The 23,557-nt window shown below is 43.0% G+C and overlaps 1 protein-coding gene and 1 pseudogene across 31 annotated transcripts in view; one reads left to right on the forward strand and one right to left on the reverse strand.

Annotated features, from left to right (window-relative positions):
• ABLIM1 (actin binding LIM protein 1) overlaps positions 1-23,557 on the forward strand; it is a 472,724-nt gene that overhangs the window by 371,866 nt on the left and 77,301 nt on the right. For 24 of the 31 annotated variants that reach the window (XM_077454959.1, XM_077454952.1, XM_077454943.1 and 21 more), the window contains 4 exons: positions 4,104-4,162; positions 5,918-5,956; positions 15,271-15,348; positions 18,447-18,602. In XM_077454959.1, coding sequence (XP_077311085.1) covers positions 4,104-4,162; positions 5,918-5,956; positions 15,271-15,348; positions 18,447-18,602 — 332 coding nt within the window. The remainder of the gene's footprint in view (positions 1-4,103; positions 4,163-5,917; positions 5,957-15,270; positions 15,349-18,446; positions 18,603-23,557) is intronic. The other 7 variants (XM_077454956.1, XM_077454940.1, XM_077454953.1 and 4 more) reach the window with 1 other exon arrangement.
• LOC143932439 (U2 spliceosomal RNA) lies at positions 20,879-20,983 on the reverse strand (annotated as a pseudogene).

The raw sequence follows: 23,557 nt of genomic DNA on the forward strand, positions 1-23,557 counted from the left end.
TCAAATAATTCAGAGTCTTCCCGTGAAGTGGAGAGTTGTTGGCTGTCAGTGTCGGGATAAATATTTGTGCTCTTTGCCCTGGAGAGGGGGCCCTCCTTGAGCTGCGTTTCCCATGTGGTTCCCAGCTGCGGAGATACGGGGAAGTTTGCAGAGTCGCTGGTAGGTTCAGCTGTGATCTGACCATCTTGCAGCAGCATGATACAGTCATTGGAACCTATAACATATCACCAGTCTCTTAACAACCCTGAAAATGGCACTCGTGGACCACAGCATAGAGCAGCAAGGTGAGAGGGGGCACCAAGCCTTACATTTTAGAAACTTTGATTATTTCCCTATTTTGTTTCCCTTTCCTGGCCACTTCTGGAAATAAGTGTCTCAGGCGAAGTTGAGAAGAGTCAGGAGATTCTCTATAGGAGGGGATGTTGAGGAGAATTAGGAGGCTTTCTATGAAATGGAATGTTGAGAAGAGTCGGGAGACTTTCTATGGCAGGGGATGTTGAAAATACTGAACAGACTCTCTATTGAAGGGAAAGTTGTGAAGAGTCAGGGTGTTGTTCATGAAAAAGGATTGAGAAGAGTCAGTAGGCTCTCAATGAGAGGGGATGTTGAGGAAAGTCAGGAGACTCTCAATGGGAGGGGATGTTTAGAAAAGTCTGGAAACTCTCAATGGGAGGGAATGTTGAGAAGGTAAGTATCAACAGACTTACTATGGGAGGGGATGTTGAGAAGAGTCAACTGACTTTCTATGGGAGGGGGTGTAGAGAAGAATCAATAAGCTGTCTATGGGAGCCAGTGTTTAGAAGAGTCAGGAGGCTGTCTATGGGAGGTGGTGTTGAGAAGAGTCAGGAGGCTGTCTATGGGAGGCGGTGTTGAGAAGAGTCAGGAGGCTGTCTATGGGAGGCGTGTTGAGAAGAGTCAGGAGGCTGTCTATGGGAGGCGGTGTTGAGAAGGGTCAGGAGGCTGTCTATGGGAGGCGGTGTTGAGAAGAGTCAGGAGGCTGTCTATGGGAGGCGTGTTGAGAAGAGTCAGGAGGCTGTCTATGGGAGGCGGTGTTGAGAAGGGTCAGGAGGCTGTCTATGGGAGGGAATGTTGAACAGACTCTCTATTGAAGGGAAAGTTGTGAAGAGTCAGGGTGCTGTTCATGAAAGGGGATGTTGAGAAGAGTCAGTAGGCTGTCTATGGAAGAGGATTTTGAGAAAAGTAAGGAGGTTGTCTTGTCTATGGGAGGGGATGTTGAGAAGTGTAAGTCAGGAAGCTATCTATGGGTGAGGATGTTGAGAAGAGTTCGAAGGCTCTGCATGGGAGGGAATGTTGAAAAGAGTCAGGAGATTCTCTATGGGAGGGGTTGTTGAAAAGAGTCAAGAGACTATCTATGGGAGGGGATGTTTAGAAGAGTAAGAAGGCTGTCTATGAGAGGCAGCATTGAGAAGAGTCAAGAGACTATCTATAAGTGGTGTTGTCAGGAGACTCTTTATGCTAGGGGGTGTTGAGAAGAGTCAGGGGGCATTTTATAATTCATAAGCCATCTCTGCTTCTTTTTATTTGTTGATCTGCACAGTTAAAAGGTAGATGTGAAAATTGGAATGCAAATCCTCCAATACACAATCCTACCATTAGTTCTTACTAAAATAATCATATGACAAGAGGCGGAATTTGTACAAAGGGTGTCATCGTGCATATGTCCAAGGGTACAATGGCTATATATAGCCTTGATCCTTAGTATAGAAGATGGGCATCAATGGCAGCAATGGCCTTAGAGAATTGCTAGTGACAGTTATGTACGGGATGGAGGGAAACATTACCAAAGCATGCATTCAGCCACAAAGATTTTGCAGCATGCAGCAAATCCTCATGAAAATCAGCTTCAATCTTTACTGCTACATAGGAATAGAAATGGTTACTATGTTATCTCAGTGAGCTAAAAAGGCTCATGTGACCATTCATTGAAAGCTTGAACACATATTTTGGTGCAATAATTTTATAAATAATAAGAAATGTATAATGTACTAGGTTTACATTTATAGGTTTTAAAACTGTTTAACAAATAATATTTGATATATGACATAGAATTCCTAAAGCACTGTGGGTTATCTGAAGAGAGAGAGTACAGCAGAGCAGCTCACTTTGCAGCTCCCTTTGTCTAATTGAAACCTAGCTCTCTGATGAGGGAGGAGTCTCTGCTCTGATGGTTTATTGAGTTTTGAAGCTGAATAGGTGACACAAGAACCCCACCTGCTGCATGGATAGCGGATGGCAAAATATTATTATTAATAATTATTATAAGTATAATATAAGTATTTTCAATAAAGGATTGCATACAGTATCTCACAAAAGTTAGCACCCCCTCATATTTGTATAAATATTTTATATCTTTTTTTTATGTGACAAAACTGAAGAAATTACACTTTGCTACAATGTAAAGTAGTGAGTGTACAGCTTGTATAACAGTGTAAATTTGCTGTCCCCTCAAAATAACTCAACACACAGCCATTAATGTCTAAACCGCTAGCAATAAAGTGAGTACACTCCTAAGTGAAAATGTCCAAATTAGGCCCATTAGCCATTTTGCCTCCCCGGTGTCATGAGACTCGTTAGTGTTACAAGGTCTCAGGTGTGAATGGGGAGGAGGTGTGTTAAATTTGGTGTTATCGATCTCACTTTCTCATACTGGTCACTGGAAGTTCAACATGGCACCTCATGGCAAAGAACTCTCTGAGGATCTGAAAAAAGAATTGTTGCTCTACATAAAGATGGCCTAGGCTACAAGAAGATTGGCAAGACGCTGAAACTGAGCTGCAGCACGGTTTACAGCAATTTAACAGGACAGGTTCCACTCAAAACAGGCCTCTCCATGGTTGACTAAAGCAGTTGAGTACACATGCTCAGTGTCACATCCAGAGGTTGACTTTGGGACGCATGAGTGCTGCCAGCATTGCTGCAGAGGTTGAAGTGGTGGGGGGAGCCTGTCAGTTCTCAGACCATACGCCGCATCAAATTGGTCTGCATGGCTGTCGTCACAGAAGGAAGCCTCTTCTAAAGATGATGCACAAGAAAGCCTGCAAACAATTTGCTGAAGACAAACAGACTAAGGACATGGATTATTGGAACAATGTCCTGTGGTCTGATGAGACCAAGATACATTTTTTTGGTTCAGATGGTGTCAAGCGTGTGTGGCGGCAACCAGGGGAGGAGTACAAAGACAAGTGTGTCTTGCCTACAGTCAAGCAGGGTGGTGGGAGTGTCATAGTCATGGGCTGCATGAGTGCTTCCAGCACTGGGGAGCTACAGTTCATTAAGGGAACCATGAATGTCAACATGTACTGTGACATACTGAAGCAGAGCATGAGCCCCTCCCTTTGTAGATTGGGCCTTAGGGCAGTATTCCAACATAACCACCCCAAACACACCTCCAATACAACTACTGCCTTGCTAAAGAAGCTGAGGGTAAAGGTGATGGACTGGCCAAGCATGTCTCCAGACCTAAACCCTATTCAGCATCTGTGGGATATTCTCAAACGGAGGAGCGCAAGGTCTCTAACCTCCACCAGCTCCGTGATGGCGTCACGGAGGAGTGGAAGAAGATTCCAGTAGCAACCTGTGAAGCTCTGGTGAACTCCATTCCCAAGAGGGTTAAGGCAGTGCTGAAAAATGATGGTGGCCACACAAAATATTGACACTTTGGGCCCAATTTGGACATTTCCACTTAAGATGTTTACTCACTTTTGTTGCCAGTGGTTTAAAAATCAATGGCTGTGTGTTGAGTTATTTTCAGGGGACAGCACATTTACACTGTTATACAAGTTGTACACTCACTACTTTACATTGTAGCAAAGTGTAATTTCTTCCGTGTTGTCACATGAAAATATATAATAAAATATTTACAAAAACGTGAGGGGTGTACTCACGTTTGTGAGATACTGAATTAAAAATATATATTATTTTTTTCCTGACCATAATGTACAAAGCCGTTTCCACTTATCTTGTAAGAACAGCTAACCTGTTGAATATTTGTTATCATATTTCGTGGAACTGACCAATCAGAATCCTCCTGTGGGTGCAGCTGTTATCACTTCCTTCTAAGTTGTCTCTTCTGTTTCCTGCAGGTTCCACGGTCTGGCATCCCGACTGTAAGCAAAGCACCAAGGCAGAGGAGAAGTTGCGGGTAAGTGGCCTCCCGTCCTTGACGACATGAATTTCATACCTCTGTGATGATGACATACATTTATTCAATACTAAACTCATAAAAAAAAACTCAGAGGGAGATTTAGAAGACCAGTGGTCGTGTTGCAATGTTAAATATAGGGGTAAAATACGCTTTAAATTATTTTCTGTGACATTCTCATAAATTAATAAAATCTGTGAAATTATTTTAAGCAATCATTTTACAGAGCTTTATACATTGGCCCATGTATGATTTCTGTCAAGTGTCCCACGACAGAGTTGTTTTGAAACATTGTGACTTTATAGAAGCTCTTGGAGGGCTTCTGTGGATTGTTTCATATTATCTGTGAGTCTCCGGCTGGCTCGCCAATAATCGGCCGTGACCTCTGTGCTGACCAGCTCAGAGTGTGGAAACTCTGAGAGGTTGGTTCAGAGCCACAATGAGAGTGATCATTCTGCTCTGATCTTGGCTGCTCTGCAGAACTAAAGAATGTTTTGTTCTGGGAAATCACATAATTATTGTTATTGATATCAGGACTTGGGTGTGTTCGAGACAAATCTTAATGTCAGGGCCTTACCCATAGAGCTTCAACTGGCCGTACATGAATCGAACTTGAATCGGCTGAAATTCACTCCATTGGTGGCCCATTTGGCGCTACCCGAGCTCAACAAAAGTTGATTCTTCAATCAACTATTGTAAAAGAAGCTGGGAGAAAACAGTTGAACGGGCAATGCCTGCATCCAATCAGGATGAAGGATCAGAGTCATTCAGCAGTGCAGAGTATTTCAGTAGAGGAGAGTTAGAGGGAGAAGCAGAGCCCTTTAGCAGGGTAGAGTATTTCAGGAGAGGAGAGTTAGATACAGGAAGGAGCAGAGTCCCCCAGCAGTGCAGAGTATTTCAGGAGAGGCAAATTAGATTGAGGAAGGAGCAGAGTCCTTCAGCAGGGCAGAGTATTTCAGGAGAGGAGAGTTAGATAGAGGAAGAAGCAGAGTCCTCCAGCAGTGCAGAGTATTGCAGGAGAGGAGAGTTATGCCGCGTACACACAACTGGACTTTCCGGCAGACTAGGTCCGACGATCTTCCCGATGGACATTCGGCGGAATTCCGACTGACTTTCCGAACGAACGGACTTGGCCGTTTTGAACATGATGCCGTAGGACGGGACTAAAAAAGAAAGTTCAATAGCCAGTAGCTTCCCTTGCGTCGTATTTGGTCCGTCGGACAAGCATACAGACGCACGGTTTTTCTGATAGGAATTGAGTCCGTCAGACAGATTTAAAACATGTTCTATTTCTAGGTCCGTCAAATTTTTTAAACAAAAAACGATTGGATTAGCCCACACACGATCGGATTGTCCGACAGACTGATACCTTTGGACCTAGTCTGCCGGAAAGTCCAGTCGTGTGTACGCAGCATTAGATAGAGGAAGGAGCAGAGTCCTCCAGTAGAGCAGAGTATTGCAGGAGAGGAGAGTTAGAGAGAGGAAGGAGCAGAGTATTGTAGGAGAGGAGAGTTAGATAGAAGATGTTTCAGAGTCCTCCAGTAGAGCAGAGTATTTCAGGAGAGGAGAGTTAGAGAGAGGAAGAAGCAGAGTCCTCCAGCAGAGCAGAGTATTTCAGAGTCAGTATATTAAGCTCCTGTCATACCTTCTGGATGAGTTTGAAGTCATGTCTCTATATTATTATGCTGAGAATTGTAGTGCAGTTCAGCCTGTGGCTCCACAATACACATTCAGTTACATCTCATGTCTCTGCAGAGATTACCTCCCTTATTTCCGAGGTTCAGACAGCGGAAGGTATTGTGTTATTATCCAGTGACATAACTCTCATTTCAGCTTCTTTATAATTAACATCACTGTGTGACACCCTCCTGGGTCCCGTCTCGGCCTTTGGGGATAGATGATTGATTCACGAGTTGTGTTTTTCTGCCTGTGAATTCACTTGTCACTCCCTGATGTGCAGCACTGACACCGTACACCGACTCACTATCTATTTTTTTTAGTGTTTTCTCTTTTTTTGTTTGCTCTTTTTGTTTACAAGAAAAATATACAGAGACCTGAGAGAACATAATATTATCAATTTTCCATTATTATTAATATTAATGAGCTCCCTGTGATTACTTGTGCATGTTTCATAGAAATACTATGGCATGGGTTATACAATCAGAAAAAAATATATAGGGTCACCCAGAGCCGAGGTAGACCACCCTAATCAAAAACTTTTATAGACAAGTAATGCCACTAATGGGGATACTCAGCTGGATGAATCGAAATGTTATAAATAAAATAAAAAATATAAAAAGAAAAACAATACTTCGAAAATACACTAAGGAAAAAAATCAAGTTACATCAATATAATAAAGAAGAAAACCAAACGGAATAAAAAAGAGAAAGTGTTCTTTCACACAGGCATCCAGGGGGCGGTAAAAATAGGTGACTGAGGCATGGTTTTACACACACCTCCCAGCCCTCCACCCAAACTCTAAAGTTCCTGAAAGGGTTGTACATGTGCCACAGCTATGGCATTCTTAACATGCAGAGTTTGACAGGCAGCACCACCTGTCAAAATTGCCCATTGAGATGAATGGGGCTGCACCGCAATTGCAAGCCAAATAGGTTTACAGTTGCGGCGCAGTTGTGCAATGTAAAAATTGACATTCGCCAATCTAAAAAAAGCAAAAAAGAAGAAAAAAATCAGGTGATGACAGTAGAGACTCCTGAATGCCTGTCAGCCGCTGCTCTACCACCTTCTGAAAAGTGATCCAGTGTGAATCACTTTTCAGGAAGCGGTAAGCTTACTTTTTGTCTGAAAGAGCCCAAAAAGATGTATAGGGCCAGAAAAAAAATGGTTCAAAACAATTAAAAACGATTAAGTGCAACTCGGTTTTTAATTGTATTTAACAATTTTGACTGTCCTTGTTTACTTTTATCCCCTTTTCCTCCCTTTTGTTTTTGTATTTTGTTGATTATTATATTGATGTACCTTAATTTCTTTCTTCTGCATTTGTTTTCCATGTTATAAATATACATTTTTTTACATTATATGGATTAATAATTTCTGATTTGTTTATAATGTTTGGAGTGGAGTATCCCTATTAGTGCCAGTTCACACAGGGGCGGCTTCAAAGTTGCGCAACTCTGAAGCCGCCCACGTACAGCGCAACTTTCAAACGACTTCTGTAATAGAAGTCAATGTAAGCCGCTCCGAAGTCGCCCCCAAGTAGTACAGGGAACTTTTTCTAAAACGGAGCGACTTGAGTCGCTCTGATTAGGTTGGTTCCATTGCAGTGCATGGAGAGCGATTTCTCAGGTGGCTAAGTTGCCTGACAGGTCTCCTTATGCCTCGTACACACGATCGGAATTCTCGTCAGAAAAAGCTCTGATGGTTTTCCTGACGGAATTCCGAAGGAATTCGGCGCAAGCTGTCTTGCCTACACACGGTCACACCAAATTCCGATCGTTTATAATGTGGTGACGTACAACACGTACGACGGGACTAGAAAAAAGAAGTTCAATAGTCAGTAGCCAATAGCTTCTGTCTCGTAGTTGAATCAAGTAGAGCATGCGCGATTTTTGGCATGTCAGAATTGCATACACATGATCGGAATTTCTGATAGAAAGTTTTTCCGTCTGGAAAATTGCGAACATGCTATCAATTTTTGGCTGGCGGAAATTCCGATGGAGCATACACACGGTCGCATTTTCCGATGAAAAGCTCTCATCGGTCTTTTTCTGGCCGGAATTCCGATCGTGTGTACGCGGCATTAGTGTGAACCAGGACTTAGGGGTAATATTTATATGAAAAATGTAAAGGAGGCTCCATTTTCACATCCAGGACGTTGTTTATATGGAAATGTTTTTCAAACTTGATACAGTGACTTCCACAAGCAGTATAGGTTCATGTTCAGTTGGCTGTTGCTGTTTCCAAAGCATGCTGGAACTTGTGGTACATGTTTTGCTGCGAGGCTATGTTCTCCACCAGCCTGCTGTTTATTATGTAATATGTTACCTTTTTTCTCATGAATCATCTGGGTGGTTCCATAGTGAAATATATATTGTCAGCATTACACCGAACCATTGGAGACTTGTAGAACCAGATGGATGAGTAGAAAGTGTTTCTTAATTCTAACTCTGACCTGTAATATCTGCCCGCACCCAGAAAGTGAATTCATACAGTGAACACAGCGCCCCCCGGCGTCACCTCCTTGAATCTGATGGCTCAGGTGAGGATGGAGCAGCAGGAACCCTTCCAGACTTAATATTGTTATTGGACACGTATTTTTAAGCTTCTTAGAAAATCTCTCTGTGACATGGCATGCCTCCCTTCTTAATGGAGGTATTAAAAAGTCGGCATGTATACAATCCAGACATATCACAATATACAGAAACAATATAATTGTTCAGAAAATCTCCACCTAGCTGCAGCCCAGTGACGTTGCCTAGGCTGAGATGATCTCACCAGTCTGCTTCAGGCAGGAGGAAGCCTTTCCTCAGTATTCTCTCCAACAATGGTCAGATTGAAACAATGTAACTTCAGGATCACAAGGTGAGAGGCTGCAACAGGGGGCTAAATCAGTGTCAGACACTTGTGAACACAGAGGAGAATTGCACAGGCACCATGATGGGGTTGGGGAAGGTAAACGAGAAGCACCTGCAGGTCTCAACACTTTGAACAATATTAAAGTGATTGTAAACAGTCACCTTGTAAAACAACCCAATCTAAGATTGCCCTGTTTTTGGCTCCATTTATCTTCCCATCAACTATGATCAGCTTCCCTGTCCCTGCTGAAGAAAAGCATCCCCACAACATGATGTGGCCACCACCATGTGGCGGTGTGCAGTGTTAGTTTTCCGACACACATAGTGTTTTGTTTTTAGGCAAAAAAGTAAAATTTTGGTCTCATCTGACCAGAGCACCTTCTTCCCCCAAGTGGCCTCTCGCAAAATATTGCAAGCGGGACTTCTTATGGCTCTCTTTTAACAATGGCTTTCTTCTTGCCACTCTTCCATAAAGGTCAGATTTGTGGAGTGCACGACTAATAGTTGTCCTGTGGACAGATTCTCCCACCTGAGATGTGGATCTCTGCAGCTCCTCCAGAGTTACCATGGACCTCTTGGCTGCTTCTCTGATGCATGCTCTCCTTGCCCGGCCTGTCAGTTTAGGTGGACGGCCATATCTTGGTAGGTTTGCAGTTGAGCCATACTCTTTCCATTTTCAGATGATGGATTGAACAGTGCTCTGTGAGAAGTTCAAAGCTTGGGATATTTTTTTTATACCCTGACCCTGCTTTAAACTTCTCCAAAACTTTATCCCTGACCTGTCTGGTGTGCTCCTTGGCCTTCATGATGCTTTTTGTGCACAAAGGTTCTCTAACAAACTTCCAAGGGCTTCACAGAAAAGCTATATTTATACTGAGATTTAATTACACACAGGTGGACTCTTATTACTAATTGGTTGACATCTAAAGGCAATTGGTTCCACTAGATTTTAGTTAGGTGTATCAAAGTAAATTGGGCTGAATACAAATGCACGCCACACTTTTCAGATATTTGTTTTAAAAAAATGTTAAAACCCATTTATTATTTTCCTTCCACTTCACAATTATGTACCACTTTGCCCCCGTACACACGTTCTGTAAATTCCGACCAACCGATGGATTTTGTCTGAAACTGGTGTTGCATACACGGTCGGATAAAGTTGTCGGAAAATCCGATCGTTTGGAACGTGATGACGTTTGTTCATTACCACTGGACTACGCTGAGGCTAGTAGCCAATAGCTTTGCTCTCGTACTTTGATCTGAGCATGCGTGTCACTGTGTCTGACCGGAATTCTCTACAAACGATCGGAAAAGTCAGATCGGATTTTGTTGTCGGAAAATTTGAGATCCTGCTCTCAAAGTTTTTCAGTCGGAATTACCGATGGAAAAAGTCCGATAGAGCCCACACACGATCGGATTTTCCGACAATATAATCTGATCGGACCTTTTCCATCTGTATTTCCGACCATGTGTATGGGGCATAAGTGTTGTTCTATCACATATAATCCCAATAAAATACATTTACATTTTTGGTTGTAACATGACAAAATGGGGAAAATGTCAAGGGGTATGAATACTTTTTCAAGACACTCTAGATGCCACACCTTGGGTATTAAAGCCCACCCAAAGGGCCACCAGGAGGTGGTGTTAAGTAATAAAGCTTTTTTGGGAGTGGAGTCAGCAGATAATGCAGTTGGTGTTGTAACAGAGTTTTATAGTATTTAGTATTAGTTTTATAGTATTTTATAGTATAGAATTTGGAATACAGCTAATGATATCTAAAGAGGCATTAATGATGTAAAAAGTGCAGTAAGACCCCTTTCACACTGGGAAGTTTTTCAGGCGGAGAACCTGTCGTGGTTGGAGGTAGAGGGGAAGCTGTCACTACTTAGGTGCCAACCACCTTTACCAGGGACAACAGTGAGTAACTGAAGCAAGTACCGGAGCAACATTCTCACCGAACGGGCACGGTGGAGAATCGGGAAACTTCAGGCGATGATCAAGTCAGGGACCCAACCAGTGGAGGGGACGCTTGCAAAACAGCCTTGGAACATTTTGAGATTTAATCGCCATCAGGATGCAATTAGAAAACCCCCCCATTAACCCCTCCCCCCCACATCATTCACCCCAACTTCAACATCATTCACTTTGCATTCTGCACCAGCCACTCTGATTCCCTTCCCACCTCCCCCCCACCATCATACAATCTATCCCTCACTCCACCCCTCGGTGTCTGCTCAAGGTGCACTTCAGCCACACCGGGGAGGAGGGGTTGGCACCACCATACATGCTGGTCCAGCACCCTCCGCTGCAGGGGTCAAGTCCTGGGGAAAAAAGTGTGGACAACTCCCACCCAAGATCCACTCCCCCACCAAAAAATAAATAAAAAAATGATACGCTCATATGCATATATATTTCACAGAAAATACAGTGCAACATTTATTGTAAAGTGCCAGTTTACAAAAACAAAATAAGTTAACAGAATAATCACCACAAGAATGGAGGGGGACAGCAGCAGAAGGGAGGGGGACATGGGGGAAAACTGGAGGGGGAGTGGGGGACACAGCAGCAAAACGGAGGGGGAATGGGAGACACAGCAGCAAAACGGAGGGGGAGTGGGGGACACAGCAGCAAAACGGAGGGGGAGTGGGGGACACAGCAGCAAAACGGAGGGGGAGTGGGGGACACAGCAGCAAAACGGAGGGGGAGTGGGGGACACAGCAGCAAAACGGAAGGGGGAGTGGGGGACGTGGCAGCAAAACGGAGGGGGAGTGGGGGACGTGGCAGCAGAATGGAGGAGGAGTGGGGGACACGGCAGCAGAAAGGAGGAGTGGTGGACATGGCAGCAGAATGGAGGGGGAGTGGGGGACACAGCAGCAGAACGGAGGAGTGGGGACAGCAGAATGTAGGGGGGCACGGAGGAAAACTGGAGGGGGACAGCAGAACAGAGGGGGACAGCAGAACGGAGGGGGACCCGGAAGAAAACTGGAGGGGGACAGGAGCAGAGCGGAGGGGGAGTGGGGACACAGCAGCAGAACGGAGGGGGAGTGGGGACACAGCAGCAGAACGGAGGGGGAGTGGGGACACAGCAGCAGAACGGAGGGGGAGTGGGGATACAGCAGCAGAACGGAGGGGGAGTGGGGACACAGCAGCAGAACGGAGGGGGAGTGGGGGACAGCAGCAGAACGGAGGGGGAGTGGGGGACACAGCAGCAGAACGGAGGGGGAGCATGCTCACTGTAACTAACAAAGTGTGTGTAATACACTAACCTGGTCCCTCTTTAGCAAAGAGGAGGTGCTGCTCATTTGCCCAACCTTTGTGGATGATATTGAGGCTTAAGATCCATGTGGAAACTGTCTGAGGTGCAAAATTCCAGCCGAGGGGGCCAGTATTCACCTGCCAGGAATTAGGTCACAACCCCTGGACCTTGCCGTTTGCTTGTTTTGCTGTTTACCTTACAGCAGTAAGGTAAGGGGCCACTCTACCTGGTGTGCCGTGAACACTGGAGATATAAGAATTACAAACACGGTTGCTGGCACCTGTTTTTGAGAAGCACTGAATAAGCCACTGGTCACTTTACCCATTTCAGCTCACATAAAGATTTTACTATTTTATTCTTCTTACTAAGAGGAACACTGAAAAATAGCCACTGGTCACTTTATTCCATTTAATTTCACTAAAGACTTTATTATGTAGTTTTTTTTTTTTTTTTTTTTGTTTAAGCATGCATTGTGTGTTGCACGTTTTAATATAAGAAGAATTCTATGAGTTTATTATCTTGGAGATATCCACTTGAACATTCAAAGCACATGACACTTTATTGGTTTATTATCTGTAACAGATTGGATATTTTATATTATTGATTGTTCACGGGTTAATCTGTTGGAGACACTTCACATGTTGGATTATTTTTATATTTACTGTGCATAATACCTAATTGTATAACATTGGAGGTTTTTTTATTATATTTACCTAAAAGGAAGAAATATCACTTAATAGAAGGAGACATCGTTCTCGGGAGTGTGTCACTCAGTAACACTGGTATTATTTACATAAGCATAAGGCACTTTAATTTTAGTTTAGTATAGTTTAGCTTAACCTTTCCAGGTAGCGCAACACCATTTATTTGATTTTTAAACACACTAACCTGGAAGTTTGTCAATGACTCTGGCGGGACCTCGTGGGCGGAAGGACTAGGAGGCTCAGCTCAGGAGAGGAGAAGTTGAACTGGAGAAGTCTGGCAGCTCAGAGTTGGGCTGCACTGCTGGCAATGTGCTACAGTGGCTGCAGGAGTAGTCAGCGGCAGCCCCGGGACTGTCTGGCACTGACTGGGCAGTGGGCACAGGCTGGATCCTTACCAGCAGTAAGTGTGGCTCTGTCTGGTGTGGTGTCTGGCTGGCTGCTCTCTCTCAGAGGCGCTGCTCAGCCTAGCAACCAGTTATTCAGGCATATGCAGGACGCGGCTGCTAATGGGAACTGAGTTCCTGTTGTGGAAAAAGTACAGGAACTCCGTTCCCATGTGTTCCCGCAGAACTTGAGCCCTGCTCCACTGCCTTCACTACTATAGGAGAAACAATAGGTGCAGACACAGCCTTGAAAACCACACTTTCTGACACTGACTGAAAAACACCTCCCCTTCAGTCCCAGTGTGAAAGCCCGAGTGCTTTCACACTGGGACGCTGCACTGCCAGGATGTTAACAAATGTCCTGCAAGCAGCATATTTTGGACGGTGAAGGAGCGGTGTATAAATTGCTCCTCCACCGCTCCTGGCCATTGAAATTAATTAATAAAGATGGAAGAACCGCGCTATTCAGCACCAGGAGTGGGTAAACACAAGCCTGAACCGGCTAAATATAAATCCTATATGTATCTTGTATACCTGTATGTGAATGATTCTAGGTTGCTGCCCCCCCACAAAAAAGAGAGAATCCCCTTGCAAGGGTTTCTTTCAAGAGTGGAAACAATATAACAACCGGGGAAACTGGCGCTACCTATTTATCATGAACCAGAACAGGTACTCTCAGGTACTTTAGGTGGAATGAGTACCTGTTCTGGTTCATGATAAATAGGTAGCTCCAGTTTCCCCGGTTGTTATATTGTTTCCATTGAAATGAATTGGCACCGCTGCCGAAGCTTCTGCAAAGGACCTCGGCAGCGTCGCTACACTGGCGCATTTAACGCTTTATTTGGCCACTAGTGGGGGTTAAAAGCGCCCCGCTAGCAGCCGAATAGCACTGCTAAAATGACGGTAAAGCGTTGATAAAATTAGCGGCATTTTACTGTAAATGCACACCTGCTCCAGCGTGAAAGCAGGCTAACTCACAGCATCCAATCATTATTTGGTTTGCTCCAGTCAGATTGGTGTAAGATAAGCTCTGATAGGTTCATGCATAACAGGCTGTATTGAAGAATTCTGGTTGTGTTCCTTTTTTACCTCTCCTATTGCTCTTTACATATCTTATGATGTCATCGGCTGCCATTGTCACAGGCGATTAAAAGTGACATCATATCCCAGACCCCCCCGGCTGGGTAAACACCTGCAGCCCTGGATGTGTCGGGGGGCATTAAGCTGTTTCTCACCATGCAGTCCAGATCGCTGCAGACAGAATCTCGGCACAGAAACATGTTAGAGACAGAGAATTGTACAACCTGACACAGCACATTATATTTCCTATCCATTCCAAGTTCTCCGGCAGACAAAATTTTACCTTCTGGCTAAAACTATCACAGGGAGAACATTTTCCACCAACAGTAGTCTGGAGTCTGTTTACACAACTCAAAGGTTACAGGGGGCCACATTGTGTCTCTAGGGGCCACATTGCCTCTATTTCCGGGCACAAGTCTTTTTCTGGGGAGAAAGTAAAAGTAACTTTTATCCTTCTTAGATCTCTCTGGGGCCCTATTCAATTTAACCACTTGTCTACCGGGTCAGGTTTTTATTTTTTTGCACGTGTTAGAATCTACATTTTTTTTTTGTTAGAAATGACTGTAAACCCCACCATAGGTATATATTTTTATTAAAGCAGAGGCCCCAGAAAATAAAATGGTGGCAGTTGCAAAATCTGAGCTGTCCTATCAATTTGGCATTTTCAGTGCCACAGCAACATGCAGTGAGCTGGGCTGAACTCATTACCCCAACAAAGTTTAGTGCACAGTTGAGCATTTACCCTTAGTGTGTCTGTTTCATGTGAGGTCTTCTTTAAAATAAAACTAGGCATGTTGGATACAGTAAGGGAGGGTTATAACCCCTGTCAGATATTTTTTGGCCATCTGTGTCCCATTGTGGAGATTTCCCTTCATTTACTGTACCATAGCCACAACAAGAAGTAAAAGGAAATCTCTTGGGGAACCCCAGGTCACCAGAACTCATGTCCCCATTGGAAGATTTCCCTCTATTACTTTTCTGGGGATAACACAAAATTTGGATTTTTTTTTTGTTACTTTCAATGATAATGGTAATCCAGACAAATTTAGAGGGTGAATCTTCTTAATAGGGACACAGACAGCAATAAAGACCTGACAGGGGTTTAAAACCTGACACTCTTTAACTCTTCTTTTTCTCATTTTGCAGCCAACAAGGTCATCTTCTGAAAGTGTCTATTCCCGGCCTGGATCCAGTATACCGGGCTCCCCGGGCCACACCATCTGTGTAAGTAGTTTGTTATGGACTTTTATGGTCAGAGAGTCTTGTAGAGAATGCCAGCAGGCTAATGTAGTACTGCACATCCAATGACAGGCAGAGAATAGCACCCTACACCAGCCATTCTCAACCCTGAGGTTCCTCTATAGGTGTTTATGGGTTCCTTGAGCTGTGGTTGATTCACCTCCCATTTAATGGTGCTTGGATGGTCCATGGGGCAAGATCACTTAGTGGAGCCAGCTGAATAGCACCAAAGACCCTTTTAGTAATCTGTAAGGGGGGCATTCTTCCCACTGACCACCAATGTAAGGAGCATTCTTCACCTTTATCTCCAATGTAAGGGGCATTCTTCACACTGACCACCAATGTAAGGAGAATTCTTCCCACTGACTACCAATGTAAAGCCCCATACAATAAGAAAAAATAAGATTGCGCTATGGACAAATTTACCTGTTCACTAGACAAGTTTGAAATACAATAAAGTGAACTATGAGGGGTTAAAGCTGCCTGTGCTTGAAACCTATCCCTCTAAATGGGAATAGGCTGGGAATCTGAAAAGTAAGTTGAGCTTTGGCGCTAAAACCTTATTAGTGTACTAAAAATATGAATGCTAATACTCTGCAAGGTTAAACGAAACCTAATGTAGAAATTTCCCAAACTACACTATATGCGTAATATTAAACAAATTGCGTGAGATGAAAAAATGTGAATGAAATGTGTATCTGTTATCTTACAACATAAACATGCACAAGTGTAGTGAAAAATACAGTTAATCTATCACAACTAAAAATATATATATATATATAACAACTAAAAATATGGGTGCTTTAGTGAAAAGTGCTTTTGCTCACATATGTGAGCCAATGATTATGCTCCAAAAGTGACAATCAGAAAAGCATTGTGAAAATACCAAGTAAAAACACCAAAAAAATCATATAATGTCCAATTAAAAATATTTTATAATGTCCAACTAAAAATATTGGTTCAAAGTCGCATCATCTAGTTGCTGTAAAAACGCATAAAACTTTTATCAGATAAGGAAGGTGAAGCAAGGTGACTGGTGTAAAAGGGTTGGATTCCTTTCCGGTGCGCCACTCTGTGTTAGAGAAGAAATATATATATGCGCTCACCAGACATCAAACCCTCAATGGGTTAACCAAGCAGTCACAGTATGAGCCACTGTGCAGCTCTCTCAGGGCTCTGCCTCCGCTGTGATGTGGAGATATTTTGCACTCTTCCTTCCGTGAATGATCCGTTTAGCGTTTATGCATAAAGGGAAACAGAAGTACAGCCATAGTGCAATACTGTTGTATAAACGTACTTGTTTATTAAAATCAGGTTACTCACAAAATCCGAAAAGACAAATCGCTATGAAATTGGTTGCGCCGGCGTTACTGCTTGAATAGCAGTGTAAGGTGCACGTCCTAGGCCACGCCCTACGCGTTTCGTCCAGATGACGTCGCTCTGACGAAACGCGTAGGGCGTGGCCTAGGACGTGCACCTTACACTGCTATTCAAGCAGTAACGCCGGCGCAACCAATTTCATAGCGATTTGTCTTTTCGGATTTTGTGAGTAACCTGATTTTAATAAACAAGTACGTTTATACAACAGTATTGCACTATGGCTGTACTTCTGTTTCCCTTTATGCATAAACGCTAAACGGATCATTCACGGAAGGAAGAGTGCAAAATATCTCCACATCACAGCGGAGGCAGAGCCCTGAGAGAGCTGCACAGTGGCTCATACTGTGACTGCTTGGTTAACCCATTGAGGGTTTGATGTCTGGTGAGCGCATATATATATTTCTTCTCTAACACAGAGTGGCGCACCGGAAAGGAATCCAACCCTTTTACACCAGTCACCTTGCTTCACCTTCCTTATCTGATAAAAGTTTTATGCGTTTTTACAGCAACTAGATGATGCGACTTTGAACCAATATTTTTAGTTGGACATTATAAAATATTTTTAATTGGACATTATATGATTTTTTTGGTGTTTTTACTTGGTATTTTCACAATGCTTTTCTGATTGTCACTTTTGGAGCATAATCATTGGCTCACATATGTGAGCAAAAGCACTTTTCACTAAAGCACCCATATTTTTAGTTGTTATATATATATATATATTTTTAGTTGTGATAGATTAACTGTATTTTTCACTACACTTGTGCATGTTTATGTTGTAAGATAACAGATACACATTTCATTCACATTTTTTCATCTCACGCAATTTGTTTAATATTACGCATATAGTGTAGTTTGGGAAATTTCTACATTAGGTTTCGTTTAACCTTGCAGAGTATTAGCATTCATATTTTTAGTACACTAATAAGGTTTTAGCGCCAAAGCTCAACTTACTTTTCTAAAGCCCCATACACACTATCAGATTTTCTGCTGATTTTTGTCTTCAGATTTACCAAAACCATGTAGTAGAAGGGCCTGCCTGATTGCATACAAATTGAAACTCCTAAGGTTTGACCTCATATTATATGGTTTTGGTAAATCTGAAGGAAAAAGTCAGCAGAAAATCTGATAGTGTGTATGGGGCTTAAGGAGCATTCTTCCCACTGACTACCAATGTAAGGAGCATTCTTCCGACTGACCACCAATGTAAGGAGCATTCTTCCGACTGACCACCAATGTAAGGGTACATTCTTTCTACTGGCAGAATCATGCTTCTAAGAAACCCATGCTCTCAGCTTTCACTACAATGGCACACACTGCAGTGGCATTACTCTGCAATCATTCATTAGATTGTCTCTTAGTGATCACATGACGTTATCATATTGGCAGTGTTCACTATAGTGGCTGTGTCTCTGAGTAATCACATGACAATATCATTTATCACATTTCACTACATTTGCCAATGTGATCTTATGCCAGTTCCATGACAGTTTTCACTGCTTTGGTTCTGAAGGATCAAATTAAGTTATCACTGTGTCAGCTTTCACTACACTATCCAAAAGTAGTCCTACTGTATGCCACACCGCCGGTTTTTACAACACTAGCTCTGAAGGATCACAGGGTGACATCATATGGCCACTTTTCACTGCATTGGGATCATATTGCAGACATGTATGACCCTACAGTGATGTTCTTCTCTCCAGGCTAAAGTGGATGATGAGATCCTGGATTACAAGGACCTCGCCGCCATCCCCAAAGTAAAAGCCATCTACGACATTGAACGCCCAGACCTCATCACCTACGAATCCTTCTATACGTCCACCTATGAAGACCGCCAGGACAGGCAGAGCGTGGGTGAGGTATGTAGGCTCTTCTATTAACAGTGCATACTGGAGTAATAACCGAAAACATGAGGAGCCAGACAAATTCTGTAGCATCTCTTCGGAATGAGCCAAATCATGGTGAACTTGTTTTTAACTCATTATCTTCTCTTGAAAAAGAAAGGTAACTACAGACTATCTAGCTAATATGGGTACACATGTATCAAAATTCAGATGGTTCAGCAGAAACCGGCTGATTTTCCATCTGTGTAGCTCAGTCTGTTTAACAGAAGCCGATCGCTAGCCCAGGTTGTGTTGAACGGTCCTGCTTGAAAACCAGCATTCAATCAGCCACTGCAGCCAATGGCTGATCAGTGTAGAGGAGCCCCTTTCTGTCCGAATACAGTAGCACAGTGGGGGGAGATCCCTGCATAACCACAACACTTGTGTGGATGCAGAAATCTATGATTTGTTTTTTTTTTGTTCGTTAAACTTGCTGATTGAACAAAAAAAAAATCAGTCTATACCTATCTTTAAACTTCACCACCCACCTTGCCGCCTGATTGTTAAATCTGTTTTAGAATTACCAACAGCCATGTAGATGTGGACTATAACCTGGATGTATAATTTAAACAGGCCCCCACGATATAAGTGTCCACACACCTATGGATATTTAAAGCCAAACTCTGGGATATCTTTTTTTTTTCCATATTTCCATTGATCCAGCTTGACTTGATTTTAATTTTTCCATATATGATATCGGAAGGGTGCTGAGTATGCTGAAAATCACTGTAGTATCCGTGATACATACAGTGATAGTAATGATCTTCCTGGTGCTGCTCCAGTGTCTTCCCCTCTGCACGCTGACCACATGGGATGCTCAATCTACTCTACTGCCATTTGTAGAACACTTTGAATTTCTTTCAGTGAATACAAGACATTTTCTGATTGGACAAGGGGGAGGAGAGGAGGAGATGACATCACAATCTCTTCAACATCTAATAAGATAACACTGTGTATAATTAAAAAATACAAGGCATTCTCTGATTGAACAAGGTGGAGAGGAGGGGTGGATGACAACACAATAGACTGTAAGCTTCATGAGCCGAGCCCTCCTGTTCTTACTGTATTGTAATTGTACTGTCCCCCCTCTACACTGTAAAGTGCTGCACAAACTGTTGGCACTATATAAATCCTGTATAATAATAATAATAATAAACAACCTCTTTTTCTTGAAAAAGCCCATGGCGTGCAAACACACCCAAAAAACTTCCACCCGGTGCATAAAAAAAGTGCACACACATAAAGAGTGAAACACTAAAAAGTGCAGACGGGTGCCTGATGTCCTCCAAAAGAAGGACCATACCCTGATCCCCCGGGGCGTTAGGCTCCAGACGGGGACTGAGGTACCAGACTCAACAAGTGGGACCCGGACAAAACCGGAATCCCTCCTTTCCCCGGGAGGACTGCCGAAACAGAACCTCCTAGGTACTTGGTACTGTGGGGGCTTCCCCGAAGGTAGGCCCCCCCTCATGGAGATTGGACCAAGCCAGAAGGCCTATGTCCGCTCTCCCACAAGACGTTCAGGATTGGTCCGAGGACCGACACCCTACTAATCAAACGTGAAGTGACACACAGTGACAAACACACAAAGATAAAATAAATAAAAAGTGGGGAAGGGATAGTGAAGAGGAGAGTGAAAAGTGACCATTGTGAGATACAATGGCCGGCCCTCCGGCCAGGAATCAAAAATTCCTCTGGTCCTAGCCAAAAGGCCGGGCCCTAGAGGCAGGTGTAAAAAAAGCGTGTAATGGTGACGTGACCTAGGTGCCTAAATCAAAGTGCTGACGCACAGTGAAAGAAGGCACCCCTGGACTGCCACTCCAGGGGCACATCACCATGGGCTTTCCAACAAAAGCATCCCCGACAGCCCAGCCCAGACCACAACAGCCCCCACCCCTATCAGGAAGGCATGGAGATCAAGGAGCTTAGTGAGACCCTTTACCATCAGGTCCCACCCTCACTCCCGTCACTCCCACCTAATTACATCCAGGACGTACTGACCGTTCCCCCCTCCAGGCTAAAGGGGAACAAGCGTTCCAATCCCGAAAAACTGACTGGGGCTAAAGCTGCCACAATCCAAGCCGGTCTGCCAGGGTCCCCTCCCCTGGCTTCGACCCAGTGTTTCTCCGCCCTCACCAGGTGCATCCTTCCAGATGGCTCAGACTCGACCATGCATCGGCCCCCAGTTTACTGTCGGGCGGCACGACGTGGCCCCTACCGAAACCATCCTTCGGGATGCAAATTACACCATCGGAGAGCGCCGCCCAAACCCTCTATAGGGATGGACCAGCGCCTCCTTTGGCAACTGATAAGAACAGATACTACACTTGATCTTAGCCAAAAGGCCGAGAAGCGAAGAATAAGCGAGAATAATAAACAACCTCTACCTCGCCCAATCAGAGATTACTTTGTGTTCACTGCAAAAATACAAGGTATTCTCATAATGGCCACAGGGGATCACTGTCCCAACACTAACCCATTGAGAGAATGCCTTGAATTTTTTTATTTCAAATCAAATGAACACAGCATGTTCTATGATTGGATGGGGTGGAGATTTTGATGTCATTGGCCTCTCATCACCTTGTCCAATCAGAGAACATCTTTTTTTCAATGAAAAAAATACAAAGCATTCTCTAAATGGCAGCAGTGTCAAGTGAGCATCCCCTCTGTTTTCAGAGTGCAGAGTGATAGCCACTAGAGTAGCACGTGGAAGATTATTACTATCATTGTAAGATGCGTACACTACAACAGTAATTTTTAGGATCCCCAGCATCCCTCTGTATATCCCAGAAGGATACTTACATTGAACCAAGCTGGACTAATATAAGTACAAAAAAAGAATCATTTCTGGAGTTCCATTTTAATTAATCATTCAGTGTGACTTAATCACAAACCAAATTATGAAATAATATAACTAGGCTGATTTATAATCTAGGTAACCTATCATAACCATATAATACAGAATATCCTACACAAAAAAAAATTGTATAACAAAATACAAACTTTTGCTTAGAAAAATCACCTCTCTCCCAGGTCAGTTTATGTTAAAATGTGTAAGATGGCCTTACACCATTACACAAGCCATGCCCTCTGACATGTTTCGCCCTGCCCACCATAGAGTGACCTCTATGACTAAGCCCCAGATGTTAACAACATAGACTGGGCTGGGAGAGCAGTGATTTTTGTGGGCATTCTACACACTACCGGATGGAGATTTTTCATGGCAACGCCCCATTCCTGAGCACCAGAAGGCAGCAGGACAATATATATCTTCCTTTTTTGCTTAGAGAGGCAATGCATGTATAAGCATGTTAAAATACTGTATATTATTTATGTTCACATAAATTGTTCTTAAAATCACAGATTGCAAAACTGCATGCCATTACGTGTTTGTTTTTTTTTTAATTGATTACATCTGCACTTATATTAATAACATAACCTCCAGCTATCTCATAACCTTTTATATGGCTCAATCAATTATATCTAATTGCTGGTATCACATACGGTAAGTTAGATATACAATTAGATATAATTGATTCAGCTAGATAGGAGGTTATGATATAGTTAGAGGTTATGCCATTGATTTATTTGCAGATATAAAAGGAAAAACATGTAATGGCACGCATCTTTGTCATGTTTGATTTTAAACCAATTTTAGTGAACAAAAATAAAATATGCGTATTTTTTACAGTATATTTTGAAAGGTATATTCAAAATTTGGCATCTTTAATGTCCCATATTTTATGTTGTATGGTGATGACTAATCACAAACTGAAACTCTCTGTTTGATAGTGTTAGAGCACATGTCCATTTTTCACAGGTGCAGGCAATCCAAAAACGCATCAGAAAAGCATAGGAAAAGGATCTGACACACAGCAAAATCGCTGCAAAAACTCATGCGTTTTTACCATGATTTTGTTACAGACCAGTGGGAAAGGGCACTAAATCGGCCATCTCCAAACATTCAAACATCTGTACTAAAGAGCCAAATGTAATACAGATCGATTACATGATTGGTTTTAAACTATATATCAAAAACTTTTTTTTTTGTGTGGTTAGAGTAGACAAGGGGCAAAACCCCCAGTCCCCTTTATACTTACCTGAGCCCAATCTTGATCCAGCAATGTTCAATAAAGCAGAGGCTCTCTCTGCTCTCTCCCTCCTCATAGGCTCCTCATTGGCTCCTGCTGTTGTCAGTCGCAGTCAGTGGGCAGAGAGAGGGAGGCAGGACAGAGCATTGCTGTGTGTCTATGTACACACAGAGCGCAGCTAGGGCTCAAGCCCGCACAACTTTCCATGGGGACATTTACCAGGGGGATGTAGCCAAGAACCCCAAAACGATTGCACAGAGCAGGTAAATATAACGTTTGTTTCAACTCTGAATTTGGGCTTTCTACTTAATTAAGATGTGTAGCAAATTAAGATGTGTGTGTGTGTGTGTATGTGTGTGTGTATATATATATATATATATATATATATTTATTTATATTCACTATTCTTTCCCTGCAGCAAATCCATAAAATGCACTCCTTACTTTTTGGGCATCAGAAGAACAATCTTTAATTTCTATTCAATTTCATTCATGTTTATTCATATTACTAAGAGGCCTATTTATAAGGACTGGGAAAGTATCTTGTTTTTGTTTGCCGCTAAACACCACTATTTTCCTTACACCCCCAATGTCACCCTGATGAAAATTATTTTTCTGATTTGCCTGCACTAAAAATAAATTGGTCAGTGTTTAGAGCGGAGGAAGTCATCAGCAAATTTTTCTGCAAGAAAATTCTTTAGAAACTGGCAAAATCAGTCTTAAATTGGGTAATTATTACCCTTAATATATTGGTGCAGAAGTCACTTGGCTCAAAAACCATAAAAACAGCTAAATATGACATCCTGTCTTTTATAAACAGGCCTCTCTGTGTTTAGTCCAT

Source organism: Lithobates pipiens, unplaced genomic scaffold (genome assembly GCF_037356315.1).
Source record: "Lithobates pipiens isolate NorthernLeopardFrog02 unplaced genomic scaffold, aLitPip1_a1.2 Scaffold_25, whole genome shotgun sequence".
In the NCBI taxonomy this organism is placed as follows: Eukaryota; Metazoa; Chordata; class Amphibia; order Anura; family Ranidae; genus Lithobates; species Lithobates pipiens.